This window comes from Elephas maximus, chromosome 9, assembly GCF_024166365.1.
Source record: "Elephas maximus indicus isolate mEleMax1 chromosome 9, mEleMax1 primary haplotype, whole genome shotgun sequence".
NCBI lineage: Eukaryota > Metazoa > Chordata > Mammalia > Proboscidea > Elephantidae > Elephas > Elephas maximus.
The window spans coordinates 79,983,684-80,010,714 of NC_064827.1; the positions used below are offsets into that span (position 1 = coordinate 79,983,684).

At 48.6% G+C, this 27,031-nt stretch overlaps 1 protein-coding gene across 3 annotated transcripts; it reads right to left on the minus strand.

The window, feature by feature from the left end:
* SH3GLB2 (SH3 domain containing GRB2 like, endophilin B2) lies at positions 1-25,463 on the minus strand. 3 transcript variants are annotated; one of them, XM_049895542.1, is made up of 12 exons: positions 25,271-25,463; positions 19,643-19,784; positions 18,696-18,824; positions 7,801-7,934; positions 7,433-7,525; positions 5,156-5,218; positions 3,767-3,916; positions 3,320-3,343; positions 2,615-2,704; positions 1,923-2,023; positions 1,179-1,419; positions 1-841 (listed from the first exon to the last, which is right to left on the minus strand). In XM_049895542.1, the coding sequence occupies exons 1-12, from the start codon at positions 25,331-25,333 to the stop codon at positions 734-736; spliced, it is 1,338 nt and encodes a 445-aa protein (XP_049751499.1). In that variant the 5' UTR covers positions 25,334-25,463; the 3' UTR covers positions 1-733. The 3 variants fall into 3 exon arrangements, with proteins under 3 accessions (XP_049751499.1, XP_049751497.1, XP_049751498.1); XM_049895540.1 differs by lacking the exon at positions 3,767-3,916 and having other exon boundaries at positions 3-841; positions 25,271-25,422; XM_049895541.1 differs by lacking the exons at positions 3,320-3,343; positions 3,767-3,916 and having other exon boundaries at positions 3-841; positions 25,271-25,422.
* Positions 25,464-27,031: the final 1,568 nt, after the last annotated feature.

Consider the following 27,031-nt stretch of genomic DNA (forward strand, 5'->3'; position numbering starts at 1 on the left):
GTGTCAGTGACCTCTGACAGAAGCCCGGGCAGCTTGCACACAAACATGTTTATTATTTGTCATTGGCTAGAGAGCAAGCAGACAGGCAGAAGTAAAAATACCAGTTAAAAAGTGAGTTTGGAGAGGTGAAGGCTGCAGCCACTGTACTTGGCTTGAGCTGTAAAAGGTGGGGAAGGGGAAAGGGTAGCACCGGGAAGATGCTGCTCCGGAGCCCAACCCTGCCTCTCCTGCCAGTTCTCCCCTCTGGCTCCAGGCTCAGCCAGGAGGGACGGTACCCAGTTCCTGGGGGCTGCCAGAGACCTGCCGGCCCCATTGCTTTTCCCTTTTCTGCTTTTGGCAACTAAAATACAGGTGCTCTCTTCTTCCCAGGGGTGCACCCCAGTGCTTCCTCAGGCCGTCTGTGGCCGACTCCCACCACGGGCCTAGGGTCTGAGTGCAGCTGCTCTAGCCAGCCCTCTCCCTCCTCAACAGATTGGGGAGGGCTGGGGTGCTCAGGGGATGCAGGCAGGATTAGAGGCTCCAGAACCACAAGTCAGAAGCAGGACTAGGCGGGAACAGGGATCATTCAGCCTGTTCGGCTCCCTCACAGCTGGATGACCAGGAGCAAGGACAGGAGGGGGTCAGTCTCCCCACCCTGAGCAGCTGGGTCACCAACAGACAAGATAAGTGGCAGGGCTGCACCCAGACTCTCCTGCCCAGGCCAGAACGGGCAGGGGCCTGGGAGGGGGCCTGCTTAGCTGAGCAGCTCCAAGTAGGTGACAGGGACCTTGCCCTTCTTGTTGCCTCGCTCACCAATGAGCCAGTCAGGGTCCATGCCAGGCAGGCTGTAGACAGTGATGAGCTGAAGAGGGAGGGCAGAGGGGGGGGTCAAGGACCCAGCCAAAAGCAGAGCTGGACCCCAGCTGGAGGGGACAGAGTTGAGACTCCCCATGATACATGGGCATCTACACCTCCAGTGACAGGCGGTTACCTCCCCACCTACTCCCCTGGGACATGGCAGATTATAAAGTGCCTCCTCAGACAGAGCTGCTTCCTTCCCTCCACCCTCCTCATACTTGCTCTATCCCCAGGGCCCCTCAGCAACTGAAAGTCTTTAGGCCTGCTGCTCCCCAGTTCCAGTTTTCTGACTGTTCATAGTCCAGCCCTTTCCTGCCACCCCTTGTAGCACCCAGGCCCACCTCATCAGCCAGCAGGGCCAGCTCACTGCTGTCAGCAGCCTCATAGTCATAGAGCACGCGTGCCTTACGGGTTCCGCTGGCAGGTGGGGCCACCTCCTCCAGGCAGAGAGCAGCCTCCCCTGGAGGTGCCAAGCCAGCCACAGAGGGCACCACAGGCATTGTGGCCGCAGTAGTGGTGGGCGAGGTGCTGCTCAGGGGCGGGGAGGCAGGCTCTGTAGTGCCTATGAAGGTGCCTGGAAATCTGGAGAGGTGAGGGATGTGTCTCAGCAGCTGGAAGCCATATCCCTGTGACTCAGTCCTAGGCGTCCCTCCTACCCCAGAGTACCAGCTGGGCCCACTGCCACTGTCCCAGAGGCAAGGGCCCCTCCCCAGTCTAGGAGACCTTGCTCCGCTACTTACATGGCTCCCTGGGAGCTGGCAGCATGAAGGGAAAAGCAAAGTGGGAAAGTGAGATGTCTGCCCCTTTGTCCCTGCCATCCTCCCTACCCCTGGCCTTCTCCTGAGACTGTTTGCAGAACCCCAGAGTACTCAGGTTCCCAAGCCCAACCACCCACTGTCATACTGATGGGGTGCCTGGGCCCAGAGAGGGACATGATGGCTCCCATCAGAGTGAGAGGCTCAGTTGAGAGCTTTCGGAGCTCAGGTGGGAGAAGGTTCATGCCCGAATAAGGCTGGGTTGCCGTTTGAATCTGGGAGCCAGGGGCCTCCAGTGGGCTCAGTGGTGCCTGGTCATAGTGCCCACACCTGCCCAGCTGTTTCTGTAAGTCCAGCATGTGGCGGTAGCACTGCGCATAGTAAGTTGTCTGGGACTCGACGAACTCATGGAGGCAGCGAAGGTGGTTCACCTGTGGGGAAGAGGTCCAGTGGTGACTTCTAACATCCACCCATGGGACTGAGGGGTGTATTCAAAACAAAACCCACTGCCGTTGAGTCGATTCCAACTTGTAGGGACCCTACAGGACAAGAAAGAACTGCCCCATGGGGTTTCCAAGGCGTAATCTTCCCGGAAGCAGATTGCCACATCCTTCTCCCATGGAGTGGCTGGTGTATTTGAATTGCCGACCCTTTGGATTCACCCCCATCCTCTGCTAGACCCTGGCCCAGCATTCCAACCTCTCGGCCCCAAGTTTCCTGCTCCCTTAGAAGACAGAGATACCCTACTCTTCAGGGATTGCTCTGCTTAAGGCAGCACCTCCAGCCCCAAGGGTGTCTCTGGGTAATGCTGAGATTATACGCTTGGAGACCACAGGGCCAAGGACTACCTTTCCCATCTTCTGAGATTCAAGTACACTGAGTGGAGGCATGAGGAATAGCACAAAGACTGATCAAAGGCGGAATTGGGGTAGAAATTATTGAACTGGTGTATATTCTGCTGTGTATATTTTCAACAACAAAAATAGAAATATTAAAAAAAAGGAATTGGAAGGAAGACTTACATGAGTGCTACTGATTCCCTCTAGCAGGAGGCGGGTCACTTCTGCCTGCCGGTCAAACTCTGTCTGGGCCACTCGGAGCTCCTGCTCAGCCTGGAAACGGCAGGGCAGTGTGAGGTAGGGCAGTGTGAGAGCATAAGAGAGCCAGACTCGCCTCCCTCCTGTCATCCTCCAGGGCCCTCAGGCCCACCTGGGAACAGCTTCCTCTTCCCCTCCATGTGTAGGATTCACTGCCCCCTAGGATGAAGACTGACATCTGGGGGGCACGGGTCCAATCTCTACCCCTGATCAGACCTGGAGCCTGGACTCTGAGCTCAGGATCCCTATCCCTTGGAGAAGCTACAACCCCACCAGGGACCCCCTTGAGCTGATGGATTCCTGTGACCACCCGCCACAGCGACAGGCCCTCCTATGCTTTGCCATGGGCGTTCACATCCGTCCATTTGCTCTTTTGATACTATCACCCATCAGGGTAAAATCCAATTAGCAAATGCCTCCTGAGTGTCTACTGTGTGCCGCCAGGCTCTGTGGAGTAAAAGCTTCCCCACAGAGGGAAACTCAGGCCCAGAGAGGGAATGTGGTCCAAGCATGTATGGGCAGAGCTCAGAACTAGAAACCAGACCTGAGTCTTACAGCAGCAGGTGTGCCTGGCTGCCATTCCCCACCGCCTACTAGCCCTCTCCTCCCAAGCCCCCCAGTGCTACTCACCTTGTCCACCTCATCATTCCAAAGCTGCGGAGACCACAACAGGACCGGTCAGCGGGGGAGGGGAGGGGAGGATAGCTCAACCCCAGAGCCCCTGCCCTGCCCCAGCTCCTGGAGACCCCAGCCTCTTCCCACCCCTTCCCTCCACCTCCCACCACGCCATCCCCACCTCCCAAACCAGGAGCTGAGGCTGGGATGAGGCCTGGTGTGAGCAGGGACTGACCACCACAGTCCAGTCTAACATGCCACATGCAGGGAGGGGGAGAACAGCCAGCTGGGAAGTCCTGCTTGTGTTTCTCCCGAGTCTCGCCTACAGTGTAAGCCCCCATCTCATATTGGGGTCTCAAGGGAGACCAAGTGTCCCCCCCACCCCACCCTGATACCCTGATACTTGGCTAAAGCTGGTGGGCTGGGAGGCAGGACCATGTGACCCTGGGCCAGGCACTGAACCTTTCTGTTCTTCGGGAGAGAAAGACAGCCTCGTGCCTGAGTCACACTGGGGTTCAGTGGCAAAAGAAAATAACAGGGTAGTCTCCACCCTCCAGGGTATTTCTCCTCCCACTCGGACCAGGAAGGAGGGCAGGAAGTGTCATCCAAAGTCTAAAGAAGAAAAGCCCCCCCTCCCCCCACCATGACTTAGGAGACCCGTTTCTCCTGCCCACTTCCAGAAATCTATCCTAAGACAATCGCCCGAGATATGGAAAGCGAAACAAGGCCAGTCCATGTGGACAAAGATGTCCACCACAGTGTGGCTTATAAAATCAAAACATGGGATGTGACCTCCATGGGGCCTGCTAGAGTCAATTACGGTTGTCACCCATGAGGGACAATTATGCAGCTACTGAATGACACGAGTAACACGCAGCAACATGCTTGTAACAGAAATGAAGAACCAAGAGTCCACGGGAGGACTGCCATGGGGAAAATGGAAGGACAGAGAAAGGCAGAAAGGGCACAGCAGTGGTTGCACAGGCATAACAGGAGAGATGTGACTGGCCTATGTCCCAAACGCTAAAGAGTAAATACCAAATATCTCAACAATGCTGTAAAAAAAAAAAAAAGACACAAAACATTCAAAGCCTTCACAATCCAGCCCCTGACCACTTTCTGTCCCACACCTCCCACCACTGCCCACTCCCTCCCCCTACACTTCCAGCTTCAGTCATTCTTGGGCACACTGTCTTCTCAAACCTTTGGGCCTTTGCACAAGCTGTTCTTTCTACCTGCAATGCCTTCCCTCTCCCTGCTCACTCTTAAGGCCATCTCCTCAGGGTTACCACACCTAGCAGGTGCCCTACAAAGGCAGCCAGTAAACCAGTGGCCATCCCTGTCACCTGGCCTTACGAGTCCGTGAGCTCCTGGAAGGCAGGGCCCAGGCCTCTTCCTCTCTCTATCCCTTGGACCCGCACAGGGCCTGGCCCTCAGTAGGTGGTGAATGGAAATGGGACCAGGGGGTGAGGACTGTGCGAGCTGGTCAGGGTTATGGTGAATGGGGGTGGGCAGACTTTCAGGCCCCCTGGAGATGGGACAACCGCCATCCTAAGTCCACCACACTGTTCCGTGCAGCTGGCTGAGCCTTCTCGTCAGCATTCTACAGGGAGGAGCAGGTCCAGCAACATGGTCACAAGGTACAGGGGACAGACAGGTGGACAGAGGTAGGGGCTGCTGCTTTCCTTTCCCCCTCTACTGCTTCCCCCCAGCCTCAGGCCTTGCCCATCCAGGTGCGTGGTGCCCCTGCCTTACCCTCAAGCCCCTGCTTCCTGTGCAGTCAGGGCCAGGTGTGGGAGTGGGACGTGGGGGCAAAGGAGGCTGGGGGTGGGATGGGTGGGGGGCGCTTACCGCAGAGGCGCTGGCCGAGAGAATGTAATTACGAGGTCTAGTCTCCTGAAAGTCAGGCACCGTCTGGCGGAGAACAGAGTTCACGGAGGGGTCACACTGGGTTGGGGCCAAGGCTGAGGCCTGGAGGCCACCCCAGGGTCTCCCACAGGGAGATGCCAGGAGCCCCCAACCCCAGGGACAAGAGGCTATAGACAAATACAACATGGAAACCCTTCTCCCCAATCCAACCTCCTGGAAATAAGGAGGGCTTAGAGACTCAAAAGTCAAGACAAAGACCAAGTGGGGAAAATGGCTGGGGATCCTGAGAGCAGATGTGGCAGTCAGCTTGTGGCTGTTGTCAGCATCCTGACTTCTGGTGAAGCCCCAGGTTGGGTCATGCCCCTCTCCTCCCTTGACCAGTCTCACTCAGACACGCAAGTTAGAGCCACAGTCCCCCAAACAAAGCCTGCCCCCACCATAGCTTTCTCCATCCCAGATTCACCACACACCATATAGCTTGCTCCTGCATCAAGGACCAGGACCCTCCCCCGCAACAAGGGTGGACAGATGGATGCATGGATGGACAGAGTGACAGGCTTTCAACATTTGCAAAAAGCTGACCCACAGCCTCCAATGCCTGGCATTCCCTCCAAACCAGAGGTTATGCATGGCAGAGGCTCTGATGGGGAGACCAGCTGCTTGCAAAATGCCCCCAGGATGTGCCCTGGGCCGGCCACAGCCCCACAGGCCCAAGGGCGAGATGGGGCAAGTCAAGCAGCAGCACAGCACGTGGGACAGGTATACTCACATCTCCCTCACACTGAGCCAAGTTACCCAAAGCAGAACAGAAAAGAACAAAAACAAAGAGTTAGTGGGTCCACAGCGCAGGCAGGAGCAGGCCCCCCAGGCCCCAGCAGAAAGGGATACTAGGCAGATGGATACACACAACCCCACCTTCTGGAAGGAGTCCTGGTATGTGCCTGCATGTGTATTTACAGGGGTGGGTACAAGGACAGAAATGCCTGGCTTGAGTCATTTGAGACATTGTAGCTGGGGCTGCCTAGTTCCCAGCTCTGGAGAAGGTTCCTGGCCTGACCAAAAGATGTGAGACTGTCTGGGCCAACCAACTAGAGAAGAGGTTGTACCACTCCAGTCACCACGGAAAGGCTACCCTCACCTGCCAGGTGGAGGAAGTTTGTTCTCGCCAAGTCACTAGGGGAGAGCCTATCCAGCCCCAAGTGACAGGGAGAGATTGTCCTGTCCAGGTGACTTAGAAGAGGCCATCCCAATAGCCATCGGATCACCTGGGCAACCCCAAGACTCCAGTGGCTGAGCCTCTGCCTCTGACCTGGACCCCACACGCCTAGATGAGCTTAGAGCCTGTCCGTGACTCTTGCCAAAAGTAGCACAGCCCATAGTGGCCCCACTGTGGGAGGGGAATGCAAGGAACGTTTGGGGCTGGGGTTCTTATAGGCAGCTGTGAGTCTGGGCAGGGCTAGGCCTTCCTCAGCCTAGAGCCTAGGCAGACGTAGGAGTGGTTTCCCTGGCACACCCTGAACCTGGGAGTCACCTCCTCAGGGTGTGAGGAGGTCTTCAGACCCTTGCACCCCTGAGCCGCCTGGCATCCTAGGACTGTGCCCAACCCTGGGGCCAGCTCTCCTAATCCTGGGCAAGGCCATGGCTGGATCACCCCATGCTCTGTGTCCCATGGTCCAGACATGTAGAACAGACCTCCGGGAGGGAAAGAGGGAACCCAGATGGCCCAGGCCCTGCCCAGTCTGATGGGGCTCTTGAAAGAGTCCCTCAGACACGTCTGAGCAGGTGGGCGGTCCAGCTCCAAGGTTCTCCAGACCGTGGCAGGGGAGACTGAGAACAGGGCACCCTGGGCCCAGTGTTCGAGCAGCAGGTGGGGTAGTTAGTAAGGGGGAGCCATGGTCGGGCAGAGCCGGGGACAGAGAGCAGAGCATCCACAGAGGGCGGGAAAGGACCATGCAAGAGACTTCAACTGGCTGTCTGGGAAGGCTGTGGGGTACCCTGGGCCCAGGTGGGGGTACTGCTGGTCCACCCACCCCATAAACGACTGCCCTGGGACCCAGAGCTCTGGGGTCACCAGGGTTCCCTCGGGGGTCAGGGGTAGAGAGGCATGACCTGAGGTGGCCAGCCCAGCCCAGTGTCCCCCAGCCAGACCACTCCAGGCAGAGAGGGAGGAGAGAAGTCATGCCAAACACCAGGTCCCTTCACAGCCTTGTGGCTCCAGCCAGAGTCTGGTGGGGCTGGGAGGCCAGTGGGGACACCTACCGTGGCTTTGGCTTCTGCAGCCTTGGCCTTCTTCAGCCGTGCTTTGCAGGCATCCAAGTCCAGACGCCGGTTTTGGAGGAGCCGCCTCTCCTTCTGCAGGGTTGGGGGTGGGAACAGTGAGACCCTGGGCAGCCCTGGGAGACCCGTGGCTGTGGCAAGACAGCCCATAGGGCCATCTTGTCAAGACGGGGAAACTGAGGCCCAGAGACGGAAGGACATCCACTCCAGCTTACTCAGCCCACAGAAGCCAAACCTGGGGAGGTCCCAGGAGTTCTGGAGTCCCAGCAAGGGGAGGGGAACCTGCGCTTAAAGGGTCAAAGAAGATGGCTACCACGTTACCAAGAAACTGAGCGGCCTCAGGCTCTCACCGAAATTGTCTTCCAGTCTCCTTCCAGGAAGTTGCGCAAGGGTGTAAGGAAGTTGATGGAGGCTGTGTGGATAAAGTCCCTCTCGGCACCTCCCAGTCGTTTTTCAGCTTCTGCCACCTTGATCAGTGTCTTCCCTGAGAAAGGAGGGTTGAAGGGTGAGTAGAGGCTCAGGCTCAGGCTGCACTGATCCCCAGGAAGCAGGGGAGAGCTTAGAAAGGCATGCTGGAGAGGCTTGGGCAAGGACATGAAGTGCAGGATGGTCTGCCTGGCAAAAAGTGGAAGCAATCTACATTATCAACTGAGGACTGACAAATAAATAGTGGGACATCCCAAAAATGGAACACTACGCAGCCATTAAAAAAACTGAAGTGGGGGTAGGCTTCTGGAATGGCAGAAAGAGGAGCTCAACAAGTCCTCTCCCCCAAAAGCAGTAATAAAAACTGCACAAAACTGTCAAAAAAACATTTCAGAACTTGGGAAATTGACCAGAGGTAAATAACAAATTAAAAAAAAAAAAAACCTGTTGCCATCGAGTCGATTCCAACTCATAGTGACTTATAGGACAGAGTAGAACTGCCCCACAGGGTTTCCAAGGAGCAGCTGGTGAATTTGAATAGCTGACCTTTTTTTTTTTTTGGTTAGCAGCCAAGCTCTTAACCACTGCATGACCAGGGCTTAAGAAGTATTTTATTCAAGAAGACTCACTGGACCTTGGTAAAAAGAATAAAGTACCTAGGAATCAGTTTAACCAAGGAAATGAACAACCTTGACACTGAAAGTGTAAAACACTGCTGAAAGAAATGAAAGGAGATATAAACACATGGAAAAACTTCTGTGTGTATGGATTGGTAGACTGAATATTGTTACGATGTTAATTCTACCTAAAGTGATCTACAGGTACAGCATAAATCCTATTAAAATTTCAACAGTCTCTTTTGCAGAAATGGAAAAGTAGATCCTCAAATTCACATGGAATTGCAAGGGACTCTGAATAGCCAAAATAATCTTGGAAAAAAAGAAAAGAAAGTAGGAGGACTCATATTTCCAATTTCAAAATGTACTCTAAACCTACAATAGTTTTAAATACTGTGGTACTGGTATAAATATCAACATATAAACCAATAGAATAGAGTTGAGAATCCAGAAGTAAACTCTTAGGTCCAGGGCAATTTATTTTCAACAAGGGCGCCAAGGCCATTCAATGGAGAAAGAATAGTCTCTTCAACAAATGGTACTGTAACAACTAGATTTTCACATGCAGAAGAATGAAGCTGGATCCATGTCTCACGTCATATACAAAAATTAACTCAAAATGGATCAATGACGCATATATAAGTGCTAACACCAGGACACTCTTAGAAGCAAACACAGAGGTAATGCTTCAGAACGTTCTTTTAGACAGTGAATTTTTAGATATGACTCCAAAAGCACCAGGAACAAAAGAAAAAAAAAACCAGATAAGCTAGACTTCATCAAAATGAAAAACTTCTGTGCTTCAGAGGATATTATCAAGAGAGTTAAAAGGCAACCTACAGGATGGGAGAAAATATTTAGAAACTATTTATCAGAGAAGAGTTTAACATTCAAAATATATAAAGAACTCTTAAAACTCAGGAAAAATAACAGCCCCATTAAACAAAAGACAAAGGATCTGCTTAGACATTTCTCCAAAGAAGATACACAAATGACCAACAAGCACATGAAAAGATGCTCAACATCATTAGTCATCAGGGAAATGCAGAGCAAAACAACAATGAGATGGCACTTCACACCAACTAGGATGGGTATTATTTAAAAAGAAAAAACAAACAAACAAAAAACAGAAACTATCAAGTGTCGGAGAGGATGTGGAGAAATTGGAACAGTGGTGCACAGCTGGTGGGAATGTAAAATGGTACAGCTTCTGTGGTAAACAGTTTGGCTTTTCTTCAAAAAGTTACACATAGAAATACCATATGACCCAAGAATTCGTAAGTGTATACTCAAAAAAATTGAAAGGAATGACTCCAACAGACACATGTACATCAAAGCTCATTTCCACACTATTCACAATAGCCAAAAGGCGAAAACAACTCAACTGCCCATCAACAGAGGAATGAATAAACAAAATGTGGTACATCTACACAATGAAGTATTATTTAGCTATAAAGTGAAATGAAGTCCTGATACATGTTACCATACAGATGAACCTAAAAACATTATGTTAAGTGAGATGAGCCAGACACAAAAGACAAATACTCTATGATCCCACTTACAAAAAATATCTAGAATAAGTAAAAAGATTTGTGATTACCAGGGAATGGGGGAGGGAGAGAGAGGGAGTACAAAGAGTAATAATAACGAATAAGAAAAAAAAAAAAGCAGCAAGGATAAAGAAGACTTGAACAACACTATCAACCAACTAGACCTAACTGACATTTATATAACACTCCACTCTATAACAACGTAAATTTGTTTAAGTGTGCATGGAACATTCTCCAGGACAGATGATATGCTAGGCCATAAAACAAGTCTCAATACGTGTAACAGGATTAAAATATACAAAGTATGCTCTCTGACCATAGCGAAATTAAATTAGAAATCAACAACGGAAGGAAACTTGGAAAATCCACAAATATCTAGAAATTAAACAACACACTCCTGGTGAGAATGTAAAACCACATGGGCACTTTGGAAAACAGTTTGGCAATTTCTTAAAAAGTTAAACATAAATTTATCATATGACTCAACAATTCCACTCCTAGGTATTTACTCAAGAGAATGGAAAACATATGTCCACACAAAGACTTGCATGCAAATGTTCAGAGAAAAACAACCCCGATATCCATCAACTGGTGAATGGACAAAAACATACGGGACCACCCGCTCCTCACTTACTGACACGGTTAAGTTCCAAAAACCAGGTCATTATGTGAAAATTGGGTTATGCAAAAATGGAGGATAACCACATCAGATCACAAAATGAAGGATGACTACATCATTACATAACTGCCAAACCATTGAGAATCATGGTCCAGCAAGTTAACACATAACCTTAACCATCACAGCCAATGTTACTCTCGCCTTGCACCTTGGCATTCATTACTGCCAGATGTACATTGTTAATGTGCAAAATAGTGAGGACAGTAGATTTTTTTCTATTGTCGTAAATGCAAAATGTCAGATAACAATATCGTTGATAAGTGAGGAGGAGGCGTATTATCCATACAATGGAATACTATTCAGCAATGAAAAGGAATTAAATTCTAAAATGTGCTACAACATGGCCAAACCTCAAAAACATTATGCTAAGTGAAAGAAGTCAGATGCAAAAGCCTATATGTTGCACGATTTCATTTATACGAAATGTTCAGAGAAGACAAATAAACAGAGATAGAAAACAAATTAGTGGTTGCCTAGGGCTGGGAGTGGAGATTGATTGTAAACACACATGACACAAGGTTTCTTTTTGGGGTGGTAGAAATGTTCTTTAAACTGGATTGTTGAGCTGTCTGGACAACTCTGTAAACTTACCAAAAATAATTGAATTACACCCTTAAAATAGGTATACTTTATGGTATGTAAATGATACCTCAATAAAAACTGTTAAAAATGGAGGAAAAAAAAGCCTGAGGTAGACTTCTAAGTGCTTCCGTAAACAGATATCTGTAGTACCATGCCAAGTTAAAAAAATCAGTTTGCAAAACATGATTCTGTTAAAAAATACACATGGTAGGGGCGGAGCCAAGATGGCGGACTAGGCAGACGCTACCTCGGATCCCTCTTACAACAAAGACACGGAAAAACAAGTGAATCGATCACATACATAACAATCTACGAACCCTGAACAACAAACACAGATTTAGAGACGGAGAACGAACTAATACGGGGAAGCAGCGATTGTTTCCAGAGCCTGGAGCCAGCGTACCAGTCAGGTACGGCACAAGCACAGAGACCTGCTCCACCCCCCTGAACTAACCCCGGGAGGGGGACTAGCCGGTTCCACGGGCGGCGTGGGACGCAGCCGCTAGGAGCAGTCCCCGGGAGGCAGTGACTGATCTTGGAGCAGAAAGAGCAGCATCCGAGCCGGGGAACCGTCCCACAGGGATTTGGACTGCACGCAGCGGATTTTCTGGAAAAACTAGTTTCCCAGTGATGGCTCGGAGACAACAATCCATATCAAACCACTTAAAGAAGCAGACTGTGACAGCTTCTCCAACTCCCCAAACAAAAGAATCAAAATCTTTCCCAAATGAAGATACAATTTTGGAATTATCAGATACAGAATATAAAAAACTAATTTACAGAATGCTTAATGATATCACAAATGAAATTAGGATATCTGCAGAAAAAGCCAAGGAACACACTGATAAAACTGTTGAAGAACTCAAAAAGATTATTCAAGAACATACTGGAAAAATTAATAAGTTGCAAGAATCCATAGAGAGACAACATGTAGAAATCCAAAAGATTAACAATAAAATAACAGAATTAGACAACACACTAGGAAGTCAGAGGAGCAGACTCGAGCAATTAGAATGCAGACTGGGACATCTGGAGGACCAGGGAATCAACACCAACATAGCTGAAAAAAAATCAGATAAAAGAATTAAAAAAAATGAAGAAACCCTAAGAATTATGTGGGACTCTATCAAGAAGGATAACCTGCGGGTGATTGGAGTCCCAGAACAGGGAGGGGGGACAGAAAACACAGAGAAAATAGTTGAAGAACTTCTGACAGAAAACTTCCCTGACATCATGAAAGACGAAAGGATATCTATCCAAGATGCTCATCGAACCCCATTTAAGATTGATCCAAAAAGAAAAACACCAAGACATATTATCATCAAACTCACCAAAACCAAAGATAAACAGAAAATTTTAAAAGCAGCCAGGGAGAAAAGAAAGGTTTCCTTCAAGGGAGAATCAATAAGAATATGTTCTGACTACTCAGCAGAAACCATGCAGGCAAGAAGGGAATGGGACGACATATACAGAACACTGAAGGAGAAAAACTGCCAACCAAGGATCATATATCCAGCAAAACTCTCTCTGAAATATGAAGGCGAAATTAAGATATTTACAGACAAACACAAGTTTAGAGAATTTGCAAAAACCAAACCAAAGCTACAAGAAATACTAAAGGATATTGTTTGGTCAGAGAACCAATAATATCAGATATCAGCACAACACAAGGTCACAAAACAGAACGTCCTGATATCAACTCAAATAGGGAAATCACAAAAACAAACAAATTAAGATTAATTAAAAAAAAAATACACATAACAGGGAATCATGGAAGTCAATAGGTAAAAGATCACAATAATCAAAAAGAGGGACTAAATACAGGAGGCATTGAACTGCCATATGGAGAGTGATACAAGGCGATATAGAACAATACAAGTTAGGTTTTTACTTAGAAAAATAGGGGTATATAATGAGGTAACCACAAAAAGGTATAACAACTCTATAACTCAAGACAAAAACCAAGAAAAACGTAACGACTCAACTAACATAAAGTCAAACACTATGAAAGTGAGGATCTCACAATTTACTAAGAAAAACGCCTCAGCACAAAAAAGTATGTGGAAAAATGAAATTGTCAACAACACACATAAAAAGGCATCAAAATGACAGCACTAAAAACTTATTTATCTATAATTACCCTGAATGTAAATGGACTAAATGCACCAATAAAGAGACAGAGAGTCACAGACTGGATAAAGAAACACGATCCATCTATATGCTGCCTACAAGAGACACACCTTAGACTTAGAGACACAAACAAACTAAAACTCAAAGGATGGAAAAAAGTATATCAAGCAAACAATAAGCAAAAAAGAAGAGGAGTAGCAATATTAATTTCTGACAAAATAGACTTTAGACTTAAATCCACCACAAAGGATAAAGAAGGACACTATATAATGATAAAAGGGACAATTGATCAGGAAGACATAACCATATTAAATATTTACGCACCCAATGACAGGGCTGCAAGATATATAAATCAAATTTTAACAGAACTGAAAAGCGAGATAGATACCTCCACAATTATAGTAGGAGACTTCAACACACCCCTTTCGGAGAAGGACAGGACATCCAGTAAGAAGCTCAACAGAGACACGGAAGATCTAATTACAACAATCAACCAACTTGACCTCATTGACTTATACAGAACTCTCCACCCAACTGCTGCAAAATATACTTTTTTTTCTAGCGCACATGGAACATTCTCTAGAATAGACCACATATTAGGTCATAAAACAAACCTTTGCAGAGTCCAAAACATCGAAATATTACAAAGCATCTTCTCAGACCACAAGGCAATAAAACTAGAGATCAATAACAGAAGAACGAGGGAAAAGAAATCAAATACTTGGAAAATGAACAATACCCTCCTGAAAAAAGACTGGGTTATAGAAGACATCAAGGAGGGAATAAGGAAATTCATAGAAAGCAACGAGAATGAAAATACTTCCTATCAAAACCTCTGGGACACAGCAAAAGCAGTGCTCAGAGGTCAATTTATATCAATAAATGCACACATACAAAAAGAAGAAAGAGCCAAAATCAGAGAACTGTCCCTACAACTTGAACAAATAGAAAGTGAGCAACAAAAGAATCCATCAGGCACCAGAAGAAAACAAATAATAAAAATTAGAGCTGAATTAAATGAATTAGAGAACAGAAAAACAATTGAAAGAATTAACAAAGCCAAAAGCTGGTTCTTTGAAAAATTAACAAAATTGATATACCATTGGCTAGACTGACTAAAGAAATACAGGAAAGGAAACAAATAACCCGAATAAGAAATGAGAAGGACCACATCACAACAGAACCAAATGAAATTAAAAGAATCATTTCAGATTATTATGAAAAATTGTACTCTAACAAATTTGAAAACCTAGAAGAAATGGATGAATTCCTTGAAAAACACTACCTACCTAAACTAACACATTCAGAAGCAGAACAACTAAATAGACCCATAACAAAAAAAGAGATTGAAACGGTAATCAAAAAACTCCCAACAAAAAAAAGTCCTGGCCCGGACGGCTTCACTGCAGAGTTCTACCAAATTTTCAGAGAAGAGTTAACACCACTACTACTAAAGGTATTCCAAAGCATAGAAAATGACGGAATACTACCCAACTCATTCTATGAAGCCACCATCTCCCTGATACCAAAACCAGGTAAAGACATTACAAAAAAAGAAAATTATAGACCTATATCCCTCATGAACATTGATGCAAAAATCCTCAACAAAATTCTAGCCAATAGAATCCAACAACACATCAAAAAAATAATTCACCCTGATCAAGTGGGATTTATACCAGGTATGCAAGGCTGGTTTAATATCAGAAAAACCATTAATGTAATCCATCACATAAATAAAACAAAAGACAAAAACCACATGATCTTATCAATTGATGCAGAAAAGGCATTTGACAAAGTCCAACACCCATTTATGATAAAAACTCTTACCAAAATAGGAATTGAAGGAAAATTCCTCAACATAATAAAGGGCATCTATGCAAAGCCAACAGCCAATATCACTCTAAATGGAGAGAACCTGAAAGCATTTCCCTTGAGAACGGGAACCAGACAAGGATGCCCTTTATCACCGCTCTTATTCAACATCGTGTTGGAAGTCTTAGCCAGGGCAATCAGGCTAGACAAAGAAATAAAAGGTATCCGGATTGGCAAGGAAGAAGTAAAGTTATCACTATTTGCAGATGACATGATTATATACACAGAAAACCCTAAGGAATCCTCCAGAAAACTACTGAAACTAATAGAAGAGTTTGGCAGAGTCTCAGGTTATAAAATAAACATACAAAAATCACTTGGATTCCTCTACATCAACAAAAAGAACACCGAAGAGGAAATAACCAAATCAATACCATTCACGGTAGCCCCCAAGAAGATAAGATACTTAGGAATAAATCTTACCAAGGATGTAAAAGACCTATACAAAGAAAACTACAAAGCTCTACTACAAGAAATTCAAAAGGACATACATAAGTGGAAAAACATACCTTGCTCATGGATAGGAAGACTTAACATAGTAAAAATGTCTATTCTACCAAAAGCCATCTATACATTTAACGCACTTCCGATCCAAATTCCAATGTCATATTTTAAGGGGATAGAGAAACAAATCACCAATTTCATATGGAAGGGAAAGAAGCCCCGGATAAGCAAAGCACTACTGAAAAAGAAGAAGAAAGTGGGAGGCCTCACCTTACCTGACTTCAGAACCTATTATACAGCCACAGTAGTCAAAACAGCCTGGTATTGGTACAACAACAGACACATAGACCAATGGAACAGAATTGAGAACCCAGACATAGATCCATCCACGTATGAGCAGCTGATATTTGACAAAGGACCAGTGTCAATTAACTGGGGAAAAGACAGCCTTTTTAACAAATGGTGCTGGCATAACTGGATATCCATTTGCAAAAAAATGAAACAGGACCCATACCTCACACCATGCACAAAAACTAACTCCAAGTGGATCAAAGACCTAAACATAAAGACTAAAACGATAAAGATCATGGAAGAAAAAATTGGGACAACCCTAGGAGCCCTAATACAAGGTATAAACAGAATACAAAACATTACCAAAAATGATGAAGAGAAACCCGATAACTGGGAGCTCCTAAAAATCAAACACCTATGCTCATCTAAAGACTTCACCAAAAGAGTAAAAAGACCACCTACAGATTGGGAAAGAATTTTCAGCTATGACATCTCCGACCAGCGCCTGATCTCTAAAATCTACATGATTCTGTCAAAACTCAACCACAAAAAGACAAACAACCCAATCAAGAAGTGGGCAAAGGATATGAACACACATTTCTCTAAAGAAGATATTCAGGCAGCCAACAGATACATGAGAAAATGCTCTCGATCATTAGCCATTAGAGAAATGCAAATTAAAACTACGATGAGATTCCATCTCACACCAGCAAGGCTGGCATTAATCCAAAAAACACAAAATAATAAATGTTGGAGAGGCTGCGGAGAGATTGGAACTCTCATACACTGCTGGTGGGAATGTAAAATGGTACAACCACTTTGGAAATCTATCTGGCGTTATCTTAAACAGTTAGAAATAGAACTACCATACAACCCAGAAATCCCACTCCTCGGAATATACCCTAGAGATACAAGAGCCTTCATACAAACAGATATATGCACACCCATGTTTATTGCAGCTCTGTTTACAATAGCAAAAAGTTGGAAGCAACCAAGGTGTCCATCAACGGATGAATGGGTAAATAAATTGTGGTATATTCACACAATGGAATACTACGCATCGATAAAGAACAGTGACGAATCTCTGAAACATTTCATAACATGGAGGAACCTGGAAGGCATTATGCTGAGCGAAATGAGTCAGAGGCAAAAGGACAAATATTGTATAAGACCACTATTATAAGATCTTGAGAAATAGTAAACCTGAGAAGAACACATACTTTTGTGGTTACGAGGGGGGGAGGGAGGGAGGGTGGGAGAGGGTTTTTTTATTGATTAATCAGTAGATAAGAACTGCTTTAGGTGAAGGGAAAGACAACACTCAATACATGGAAGGTCAGCTCAATTGGACTGGACCAAAAGCAAAGAAGTTTCCGGGATAAAATGAATGCTTCAAAGCTCAGCGGAGCAAGCGCGGGGGTCTGGGGAACATGGTTTGCGGGGACTTCTAAGTCAATTGGCAAAATAATTCTATTATGAAATCATTCTGCATCCCACTTTGAAATGTGGCGTCTGGGGTCTTAAATGCTAACAAGCAGCCATCTAAGATGCAGCAATTGGTCTCAACCCACCTGGAGCAAAGGAAAATGAAGAACACCAAGCCCACATGACAACTAAGAGCCCAAGAGACAGAAAGGGCCACATGAACCAGAGACCTACATCATCCTGAGACCAGAAGAACTAGTTGGTGCCCGGCCACAATCGATGACTGCCCTGACAGGGAGCTCAGCAGAGGACCCCTGAGGGAGCAGGAGAGCAGTGGGATGCAGACCCCAAATTCTCATAAGAAGACCAAACTTAATGGTCTGACTGAGACTAGAGGAATCCCGGCGGTCATGCTCTCCAGACCTTCTGTTGACACAGGACAGGAACCATCCCTGAAGACAACTCATCAGACATGAAAGGGACTGGTCAGCGGGTGGGAGAGAGACGCTGATGAAGAGTGAGCTAATTATATCAGGTGTACACTTGAGATTGTGTTGGCAACTCTTGTCTGGAGGGGGGATGGGAGGATAGAGAGAGAGGGAAGCCGGCAAAATTGTCAAGAAAGGAGAGACTGAAAGGGCTGACTCAAGACGGGGTGAGTAAATGGGAGTAGGGAGTGAGATGTATGTAAACTTATATGTGACAGACTGATTGGATTTGTAAACGTTCACTTGAAGCTTAATAAAAGTTATTATAAAAAAAAAAAAAAAAATATTGGGACTCTAAGCACAGAAAGACAATATAAAAAGAGTAAATGTCTTCAATACAAGGGTACTTATTTCTGTGAAGACCACAAATATATTAATATCATAATATGTTCAAATAAAATTCCTTATTAATATTAAAAAAAAAAAAAAAAATACACATGGTGACAGTTGTACACATGGTGAACGTAATTAATGTCACTGAACTGTACATGTAAAAACGGTTGAAATGTCAAATGCTGTGTTATATATATCCTATCACAATTAAAACACACACAAAGCAAAACTAGGTAAGGGAGACTTCCATTTTTTACTATTTTCTTCTGCATTGATTGAGGTTTTCACAATAAGGATAAATTCAGGTATTATTTGTGTAATGGAAAAAATGAAGGAAGGAAGGGAGGGGGGCAAAAATAGAGATAGAGAGACCTCATCTCCCAAGCCCAGCTGTGGGACCTGGCTCACCGTAGGGAGTAGTGGGCCCCAGCTCACTAGCCGCCTCTGCCATGTACTGAGCCAGCAGCTCCCCGTTGGTGACTCGCGAGGGGACCTTCCTGTCCAGCTTCTCATACAGGAACTCCTCCACACGGGCACCTGTGAGGAGATAGCAATAAAAGCCACAGGGCTCTTTGGTCCAAGCCCAAGGATGAAAGCCATGGGGAGAGAAACAGATCCAGACTAGGCCCTATCCACTAAAGTGCCTAGCTGGTGACTTCTGGAATATTCTCTTGCCTATGCCCACCTCAACCCTGTGGGACTGCACTATTAACACTTCACTCTACACAAGCTAAGGCTCAGAAACATGAAGTATCTTCCTGAGGTCACACAGCTGGAGTTGACAGGGCCAAAGTCAAAGCCTGGCTCCTGCCTTCCCCATTGGAACATGGATGTACTGGGCATCACATACACACGAACAATTCCCTGGCCCTGGCTCCCAAAAGATCTCCAGGCATTCAGGCCCATGTCAGGTTTATAGGTAGACAAGTGGCACAACTCCATGTCACCCTTTTCCAGCAGGTTCTCCTGTAGTTTGGTTCTTCTCATTCCTTGCTCGCTCTGTGACTTTGGGCAAGCCCTTTGCCATCTCTGGATCTCGCTGACTTCTCTAAAATGACTGAGTTTATGCTCTTCCTGTCTCTCCTCTCAAGTGTGTTGTAGTCTCTAAGGATTTCTTTAACTCCTTTGTGCAAAACTTAGCAGTTCTGCTGCTCCAGAGAGCATCCTGGAGCCCAAAACCGAGTCTCTTGTTCTCTTTACCTGGGACTTCCCATAACACCCTTAAGCCCCAGGGTCTAACTGAAATCCTGCCTGCTCAGCTGCCCAGTCCCACCTGCCTGGCCTCAGCAAGGCCTGGCCTCCTGCCAGCTGCTTCCCCACTCCTCACCCCCGCGGGTCGGCCTGCATCCACTCACTAGGGTTGGGCTGCAGCAGCACCTCTGTCTGCCTCAGGATCTTCTCTGTCCAGTTCTTGGTGCTGTCTGCCCGGGTCAGAAGGTTTTCAAAGTGTGCATCGAGCTCAGTCTTCTCGGCCTGGCCGAATTTCTCCTCTGTGAACTGTGGGGCCGAGGGGTGGGGAGGGGTCAGAAAGGAATGGGGGCCTGGACACAGGTAGACTGAGGACTGCTACCCCTGCCTTCTGGCTGGAACCCAAGTCCTAAGGTCAAGAGACTCGCTCTGCTCTTAATCTGCTCTGTGACCTTGATCAAGTTACTACCCTACTCTGGGCCTCCACTGGCTCCTCTGTTTGGGCTACAGTTTAGGGATCATAGCTTTTTTTTTTAAATCTGATATAAGTTGTAGACCCTCTCCCCACAGAAATGCACAATTATACAAAATCTAGTGTACAATTTAGATGGGTGAGGAACCCTCAGGAGCCCATCTTTACAGGTCCTTCCAGCCTGACTCAGCAGGAGGTTTTGGTGGAAAGGGCTCATAGAACAAACTGGGCACAGAGTAAGGTCTGGGTTTTCAGGAGGCTCCATGGGGAGCTGGGAGCCTGCTGGGGAGGGGGTGCCAGGGGAGTAAGTAGGAAGAAACCTAGGCTCTGGAATCACAGACCTTGCTTCAAGTCTTAGTTCTGCCACTGACAAGCTGTGTGACCTTGGGCAAGTGGCTTTGCCTCTCTGAGCACCGGTTTCTCGAGCTGAAAAATGGGGATAATAAGTAAGAGCATCTCCCTCCTAGGGTGGTTGGGAGGCTGAAGGAAGGCAGGAAGGAAGGTGCAAGTAAGACATTAAGGCTGGGGTCTGGCATGGAGTCAGCAGAGGAATGTGTGGGAAGGAAGCATGGCCAAAAGACATGGCACACCGCCAGTCCGCTGGAGCCAATTGCTGGGTACGCCCTGGGCCAGAAAGCCTGGCAGCTCCACCCCAAGGCCAGACAGGGATCAGGATGCCACATGAATTACCCTTTAGGGCTGGCAGAAGCCATGTGGGCCACCAAGAAACAGCCAGAAACCAGCCCAAAGCCCTGACCACTCTGATTTAAGGCCCCTGGACCAATGTCCACATTTTTCAAACAGAGACACCAAGGCCTTCACTAGCCAGGGCAAGGGGCTTGCCCAAGGTTACAGCTAAAGAGCAAAATGGAGAAGGCCTCCCTAAGGGACCAAATTACTGGGCTGAGGGCTGGGGACCATGCCTAGGGGGACATCTAGCTCAAATGGCATAACATAGTTTACAGAGAAAATGTTCTACATCCTTCTTTGGTGAGTAGCATCTAGGGTCTTAAAAGCTTGTGAGCGGCCACCAAAGATACTATACTGGTCTCACACTGTCTAGAGCAAGAATGAAAAAAATCAAAGGTACAAGAGAAAGATTAGTCCAAGGGACTAAGGAACCACAACTACCACAGCCTCCACCAGACTGAGTCCAGCACAACTAGATGGTGCCTGGCTACTACCACTGTCTGCACTGACAGGGATCACAATAAGAGAGTACTGGACAGAGCTGGAGAAAAATGTACAACAAAGTTCTAACTCACAAAAAAAGACCACATTTACTGGTCTGACACAGACCGGAGAAACCCTGAGAGCATGGCCCCCAGGAACCCTTTTAACTCAGTACTGAAGTAACTCCTGAGGTTTACCCTTCAGCCAAAGATTAGATAGGCCCATAAAACAAAACAAGATTAAATGGGCACACCAGCCCAGGGGCAAGGACAAGAAGTCAGGAGAGGACAGGAAAGCTGGAAAAGGGGAACCCAAGGCCAAGAAGGGGAGAGCGTTGACATGTCATGGGGTTGGCAACCAGTGTCACAAAACAATATGTGTACTAATTGTTTAATGAGAAACTAATATGCTCTGTAAACCTTCATCTAAAGTACCATTAAAAAATATACAAAAAAAAAAGGGGGCAGGGGAGAGAAGGCGTGCACAATAAGGTCAGTAATAATAACAACAAATAACACCCATCGTATCTGAGGCCCGGCCTGTGCTAAGTACCTTACATCAGTGACCTCATTGGCTCTTCCACTACCCCTCCAAGGCAGATTGGGTGAAGTTTCCCGTTTTACAGGGGAGGCTACTGAGGCTAAGCAAGGGGCCAGGACCATGCTTGAGTTAAGAGTCATCACAACCTGGGGTCTGGAGGTCCCTCCTGAGCCACTGGGCACCAATGATTAACCCAGAGGCCACAAGGCTGCTCCAGCTGCAGGGAGTGGGAGGCAGACGCCTGAGACAGTCAGGCTCCTCAGCAGCCATCAATTATGTAGCAGGGTTTGGGTTTCTTCCCACACAGCTGGGCAGGCCAGGCTGGCAGGGCTATAGCCTCCAGCTCCTCACCTGGGGACTAGCTGCTCCCAGCCCTCCTTCTACTTCCCCCACTCTTGTCGCCTCTGCCTCCTCTTCCACCTCAGGCTCCCGAAGCTGTGGTCTCCCTGGAGAGGGTCCCCTGCTGGGAGCCAGGCCCTAAATAGGCCTTACCTCACACAGCTCTCTGAGGAGGATGGCATTAGCCCCATTTTCCAGAAGAGGAAACTGAGGGTCAGAGAGGTGAAGTCACCTCCTGAAGAATGGGATAACGGGACCTGACTCATTGATTATTTAGAAGGTGCTTAGCTCTGTGGCTGGCACACAGTAAGAACTCAATAAATGTTAGCTTGTACTATCATCATCATCATTATAATAAAATGTCTCCCTCACACACCTCCTCGGTTCCCAGGAGCTACCTGGGACCTCCTTACCCCAATGATACAGGAACTTCTTCACACTCAACGTCTCCAAACCCAGTCCAAAAACCAAACCAAACCCATTGCCAGCAAGTCGGTCCTGACTCATAGCAACCAGATAGGACAGGGTAGAACTGCCCAATAGGGTTTCCAAGGCTGTAATCTTTATGGAAGTAGACTATCACATCTTTCTTCCATGGAGCAGCTGGTGGGTTTGAAATACCAACCTTTCAGTTAACAGCCGAGTGCTTAACCACTGCACCACCAGGGCTCCTCAAACCCAGTCCAGCCTGCTCTAAATGTGCACCTCAATACCTCCCCTCCTCACCCCTCCCACCCTATTCCTCACATCCCACAGGTACTAAGGCCTCCCAGGCTGTCCTGACCCCTTGGGCATCCATTCTGCGCCCACCGCGGTCTGCCTAGCTCTGATTATGATGACGCCACTGCCTTCCAGCTTTTTTTTTTTTTTTTACTATCATTGTTACCAGTACTATTATTACAATTACTATTAACAGTACTCATCCTATCACTTCTCCTGCCCGCCCCCACTGGCATCCTACCCATTCTCAAATATACCTTATGTTTTGCTGCCTCATGGTCCTCATCTGGGCTCTGCCCATTACCTGGAATACCCTCCCTGTGCCAACTTCACAAAATTCTCCCTACTTCGAAGACATAGTTCAAGAGCACTTCACCTGGAAGGCATTCCGGAATTACCCATGTAAAAGGGATCCTGCCCTCTAGATTCTCATCCCGAAGCCATGGCCTTGTTCCTGCTGGGACAGGGGTGGGTGTGAGGCTCTTAAAAGTTGTCCCTGGTACATGGAGGGGCCGAGTGCTTACCCAGCATGCCTTTGTGCCTCGCAAGGTGGAATCTACACAGAGAAGCCGCCTACGTATTGATAATGAAGAACTCTCCACCATTCCCTGGGCTACCTGGCCTTAGGCAGGTCCCTTGTGTGGCCTTTCCTGCCCAGGTCATATTTCAGGTCCCCCTCTCCTTGGGCCTGCCATCCCTGCCAAGGGGATTGGGCCTGCCATCCCTGCCAAGGGGAAGGGGCCTGGTGCCTCAGAGGCCTGTGCCTGCAGAGACCAAGGCTGCTCCCTGCAAGATGCCAGCAGCAGGGGGTGGGCGTGCAGAGCCAGAGAAAGCCTCTATTTATAAAGCTTCCAGCTCCCTCCTCCATCCTGGGAGGCTGGAGCCTGGGCGCTGTCGGCTCCCACTCCATTATGGGCGACCCCGTGGACCTGCCACTAGCCACTGAAGCGAAGCCACAGGGCCCAAGCTCCCCGCCCCCCACCATGACTCCTGAGCCCTTCGAGTAATGTCAGGTCAGGTGCCTGGGCCCCAATGGCAGAAGGAAACCGGTAGATCAGGTTCTTCCCCAGATGTGGGAGATATTGCAGTTTCCATGTTAACACTAGGGTGGATTCCTCACCTGTCAGAAAGACTGGGCCTGTCTGAGGGGTCTGGAGTCCTAGCATCCCCACTAGGACTGGGGGCACTGACCAGGCTAGAAGCACCAAGCAGCAAATCCTCACCCCCTGGGACACTAATTCTCATGGGGACACTGCACTTTCTAGTAAACACCACCACACAGGCTTCAGGGAGGGAGGCCTGGCAGGGGCTGGGGCTCCTCCAGGGAGGAAAGGCCTCCTCAGTAGTGCCAACAACATGGACAAGGACAACAGGGCCAGAGGAATGCAACGGAACAGGCCCCTGTGCCTGCAGGATCTCACTGAACCCCACAGCCACCGTCTGAGGCAAGCACAATGTTACAACCGATTTACAGATGGGGAGATTGAGGCTCAGAGAGGGAAAGAGACTTGCCCAAGGTCATGTGATGTATAAGGGCACTATTAACCACAGGGATACCAATAATGAGCTTGCCTTTAGTGATCACGTACACGCACAGTCCCATGGGGTCCTCACATCCATTCTGGCAGGGGGGGTATTAGTAATCCCATTTTCCAGATTGAGAAACTGAGGCCCAAAGAGGTGAGGCCACTTCCCCAAGGTCACAGAAGGGAGCATTCACTACCATATGTGACTCCAGATCTTCAACATGACATTAAGCTGCCTCAGCTTCTCTCCCAGACCGCCAATGGATAGTACCTGCTCCAATCCTGGCATCATCGGCCTGGACAGTTTCCCAAGGAGCGGTCCAAGCCAGGCCCCAGCTCTCCCTAACCCCTGGCCTGGGGACTAAGAGGAAACAGGCCTCCCAGGGAGCAGAAAGGAAACAACCACAGACCTACTGGATTCTGGCCTGACTCTCCAAGCCTGTAAAGGATCCTGAAGGATCACAGCATCACCAGCCCATTGCACAAGTGTAGAGACGGAGGCTCAGAGAAGGGGATGTGAGGGGTGCATGAGTCCCTGGACACGGACCCAGGCCTCCAAATGCCCTCACCAAAGCCAGAGCTCTGGCTAGGCAGAGAGACAGGGAGGGAGGAGCAGCCTCCTGCCCTTTCCCCTCCACAGCGGGGCTCCCACAGGGCCTCGGGGAAAAGCCAGGGCAGGGCGGTAACCCAGCTGGTCGAAATGGTGGGCACTGGTCCGTCTTCCCCAGGCAGCAGGGCCGAGGCCGGGCTTAGCCCCCGTCCCTGGGTCATGCTGAGGGTGCGGCCAGTGTAAACAGCGGCCCCGGGCTCACTCTCCTGGGCAGCGCTGAAGGAGCAGGGGACCTAGCGTGCTGAGGGTGTCCCCGCTGCGGGGAAGGTGGCAGCTGCACTCGAAGGGTTCTGCTTCAGGGGCGCCCTCCGCGCTGCGCCCGCCCCACATCCGGGCCCCGGGAGACGGCCGTGCGGGAGCCCAGGGCGCACGGCTGGGCGCACGGCTGGGAGCACGGCGCGGCGCCAGGCCTCACCTGCACCGCCCGGGTGAAGAAGATGCCCGCGTCCGACGCCAGCTTCTTCATATTGAAGTCCATGGTGCGCACGCACGGCCGGCTGCGCTCGGCCGAGCGCAGCCTGGCAGCCCCGTGCCTCCTGCCGCCGCCGCCCGGCCCGCACCCCGCCCACCTGCTGCCGGAGCGCCGGCCCCTACCGCGCCCGCCTGCCGGCCCACAGCCGCCGCCGCCGCCGCCGCCGCCGCCGAAAGCAGAACTAGCAGGAGCGTGCAGGGCGGGGCGCGGCCGCCGCCTGGGGCGGAGCCGAGCGGAGGGCGGCCCGGAGGCGGCCAGCGGGTGCTCACTGCTGCCCCTTGCGTCCACCGCCCGCCAGCCCGCTGACCACGGGCGCAGCTGCCTGTCACCCGGCCGCCGCCTGGGCCGGCCTCTCCTGCTTCTTCCTCTCCCTTTGTCTACTCGCACCCCTCCCCCGCCCGCCCCACACACCGTCTGTCTGTGGTGCCCGCTGTCTCCCTATTTCTCGGCTTCTTTTTTTTATTTCTCGGGTCTCTGGCCCTCCCCACGCTGGCCCTCTTCACCCTTCCTACTCTTCTGACCCTGACCTTGGTGACATTACTCACAACTGAGGGCCAGCTGGGGGCTCATCCTTCAAGGCTAGGAAGGGAGTATGTGCGGGGAAGGAGCGGGTAGCGGGGCCGGGAGCCTAGCACATGACGAGAATGGGGGTGGCCTACGGCTGGGATATCAAAGGTCGGGGTTTCTCTCCAAGTGGAGGGGCGGGGCTGCCCTCAGGTACGAACATGTACTGAGTTTGAACACAGCTCTTCACAACTCAGACAGGTAGACAGGTGGCCCCGGTTCACAGATAACTCCCTCTCGGGGGTTTGGGAGGGAGCTTTTTACCTGTCTCCACCTCTCTCCATCTCTGCCTCTGTGCTTCATCTTTTAACCACGTGGTACCTGAACTAGGGAAACCCTGGTGACTTAGTGGTTAAGTGCTAGGGCTGCTAACCAAAGGGTCGGCAGTTTGAATTCGCCAGGCGCTCTTTGGAAACTCTATAGGGCAGTTCTACTCTATCCTATAGGGTCGCTATGAATCGGAATCGACTCGACAGCACTGGGTTTGGGTTTTTTGGTTTTGACCTGAACTAGTACCTTCTCCTTCTTGGCTCTGTCCTTTGGATGGCTGATTTTGGTCATCTCCCCATACTTACCCTGGTTTTCTGTCACCTAACGCAGCCTGTCGGTGCAGGGGTAAACCTCAAGTCGCCCCTAGGCTTGTTCAAAATCCAGACTCTGGCACATGATGTTAATAAGAAATTAAAAAAAAAAAAAAATCCAGACTCACCCCCAGGGCCTTGGTTCTCTCGGTGCACGTGGGACCTTTTGAAAGTGCCCACGTGATTTAACGTGCACCCCAGGTTCAGAACCACTGGTCTGCATTTATGATCTAAATGGAGCCATCATCAACTTTTATGCCACCTGCATAGCTGCAATCCATCATCTCCGTGTTTTTCTGTGTTGTTTCTATTCGTCTGTACTGATCATTGATTTACCTCTCTATCTATAGCTGACCATATCATTCATTTAGCTAGCATCTAGCCATATTATCTTTCAGCATCACACATCAATATAGTTGTATGTTCATTCATTCAATAACTTACATTGAGCACCTACTATTTGTCAGGCATTGTTCTAGGTGCAGATGAAGCAGTGAACAAAACAAGGTCCCTCCCCTTATGGACAAATATATAACGTACCAGGTGACGAGTCCTGGGA

What these genes read in the sequence shown, in the direction of transcription:
- SH3GLB2 (XM_049895542.1), bottom strand. Translation starts at nt 25,333, where the DNA reads ATGGACTTCAATATGAAGAAGCTGGCGTCGGACGCGGGCATCTTCTTC. An exon ending in GCTGCTGCAGCCCAACCCTA is followed by an intron (nt 18,825 to 19,642) that starts GTGAGTGGATGC and finishes ATCTCCTCACAG; the next exon opens with GTGCCCGTGTGGAGGAGTTC. An exon ending in AGGGAATCAGTAGCACTCAT is followed by an intron (nt 2,024 to 2,614) that starts GTAAGTCTTCCT and finishes TCTTCCCCACAG; the next exon opens with GTGAACCACCTTCGCTGCCT.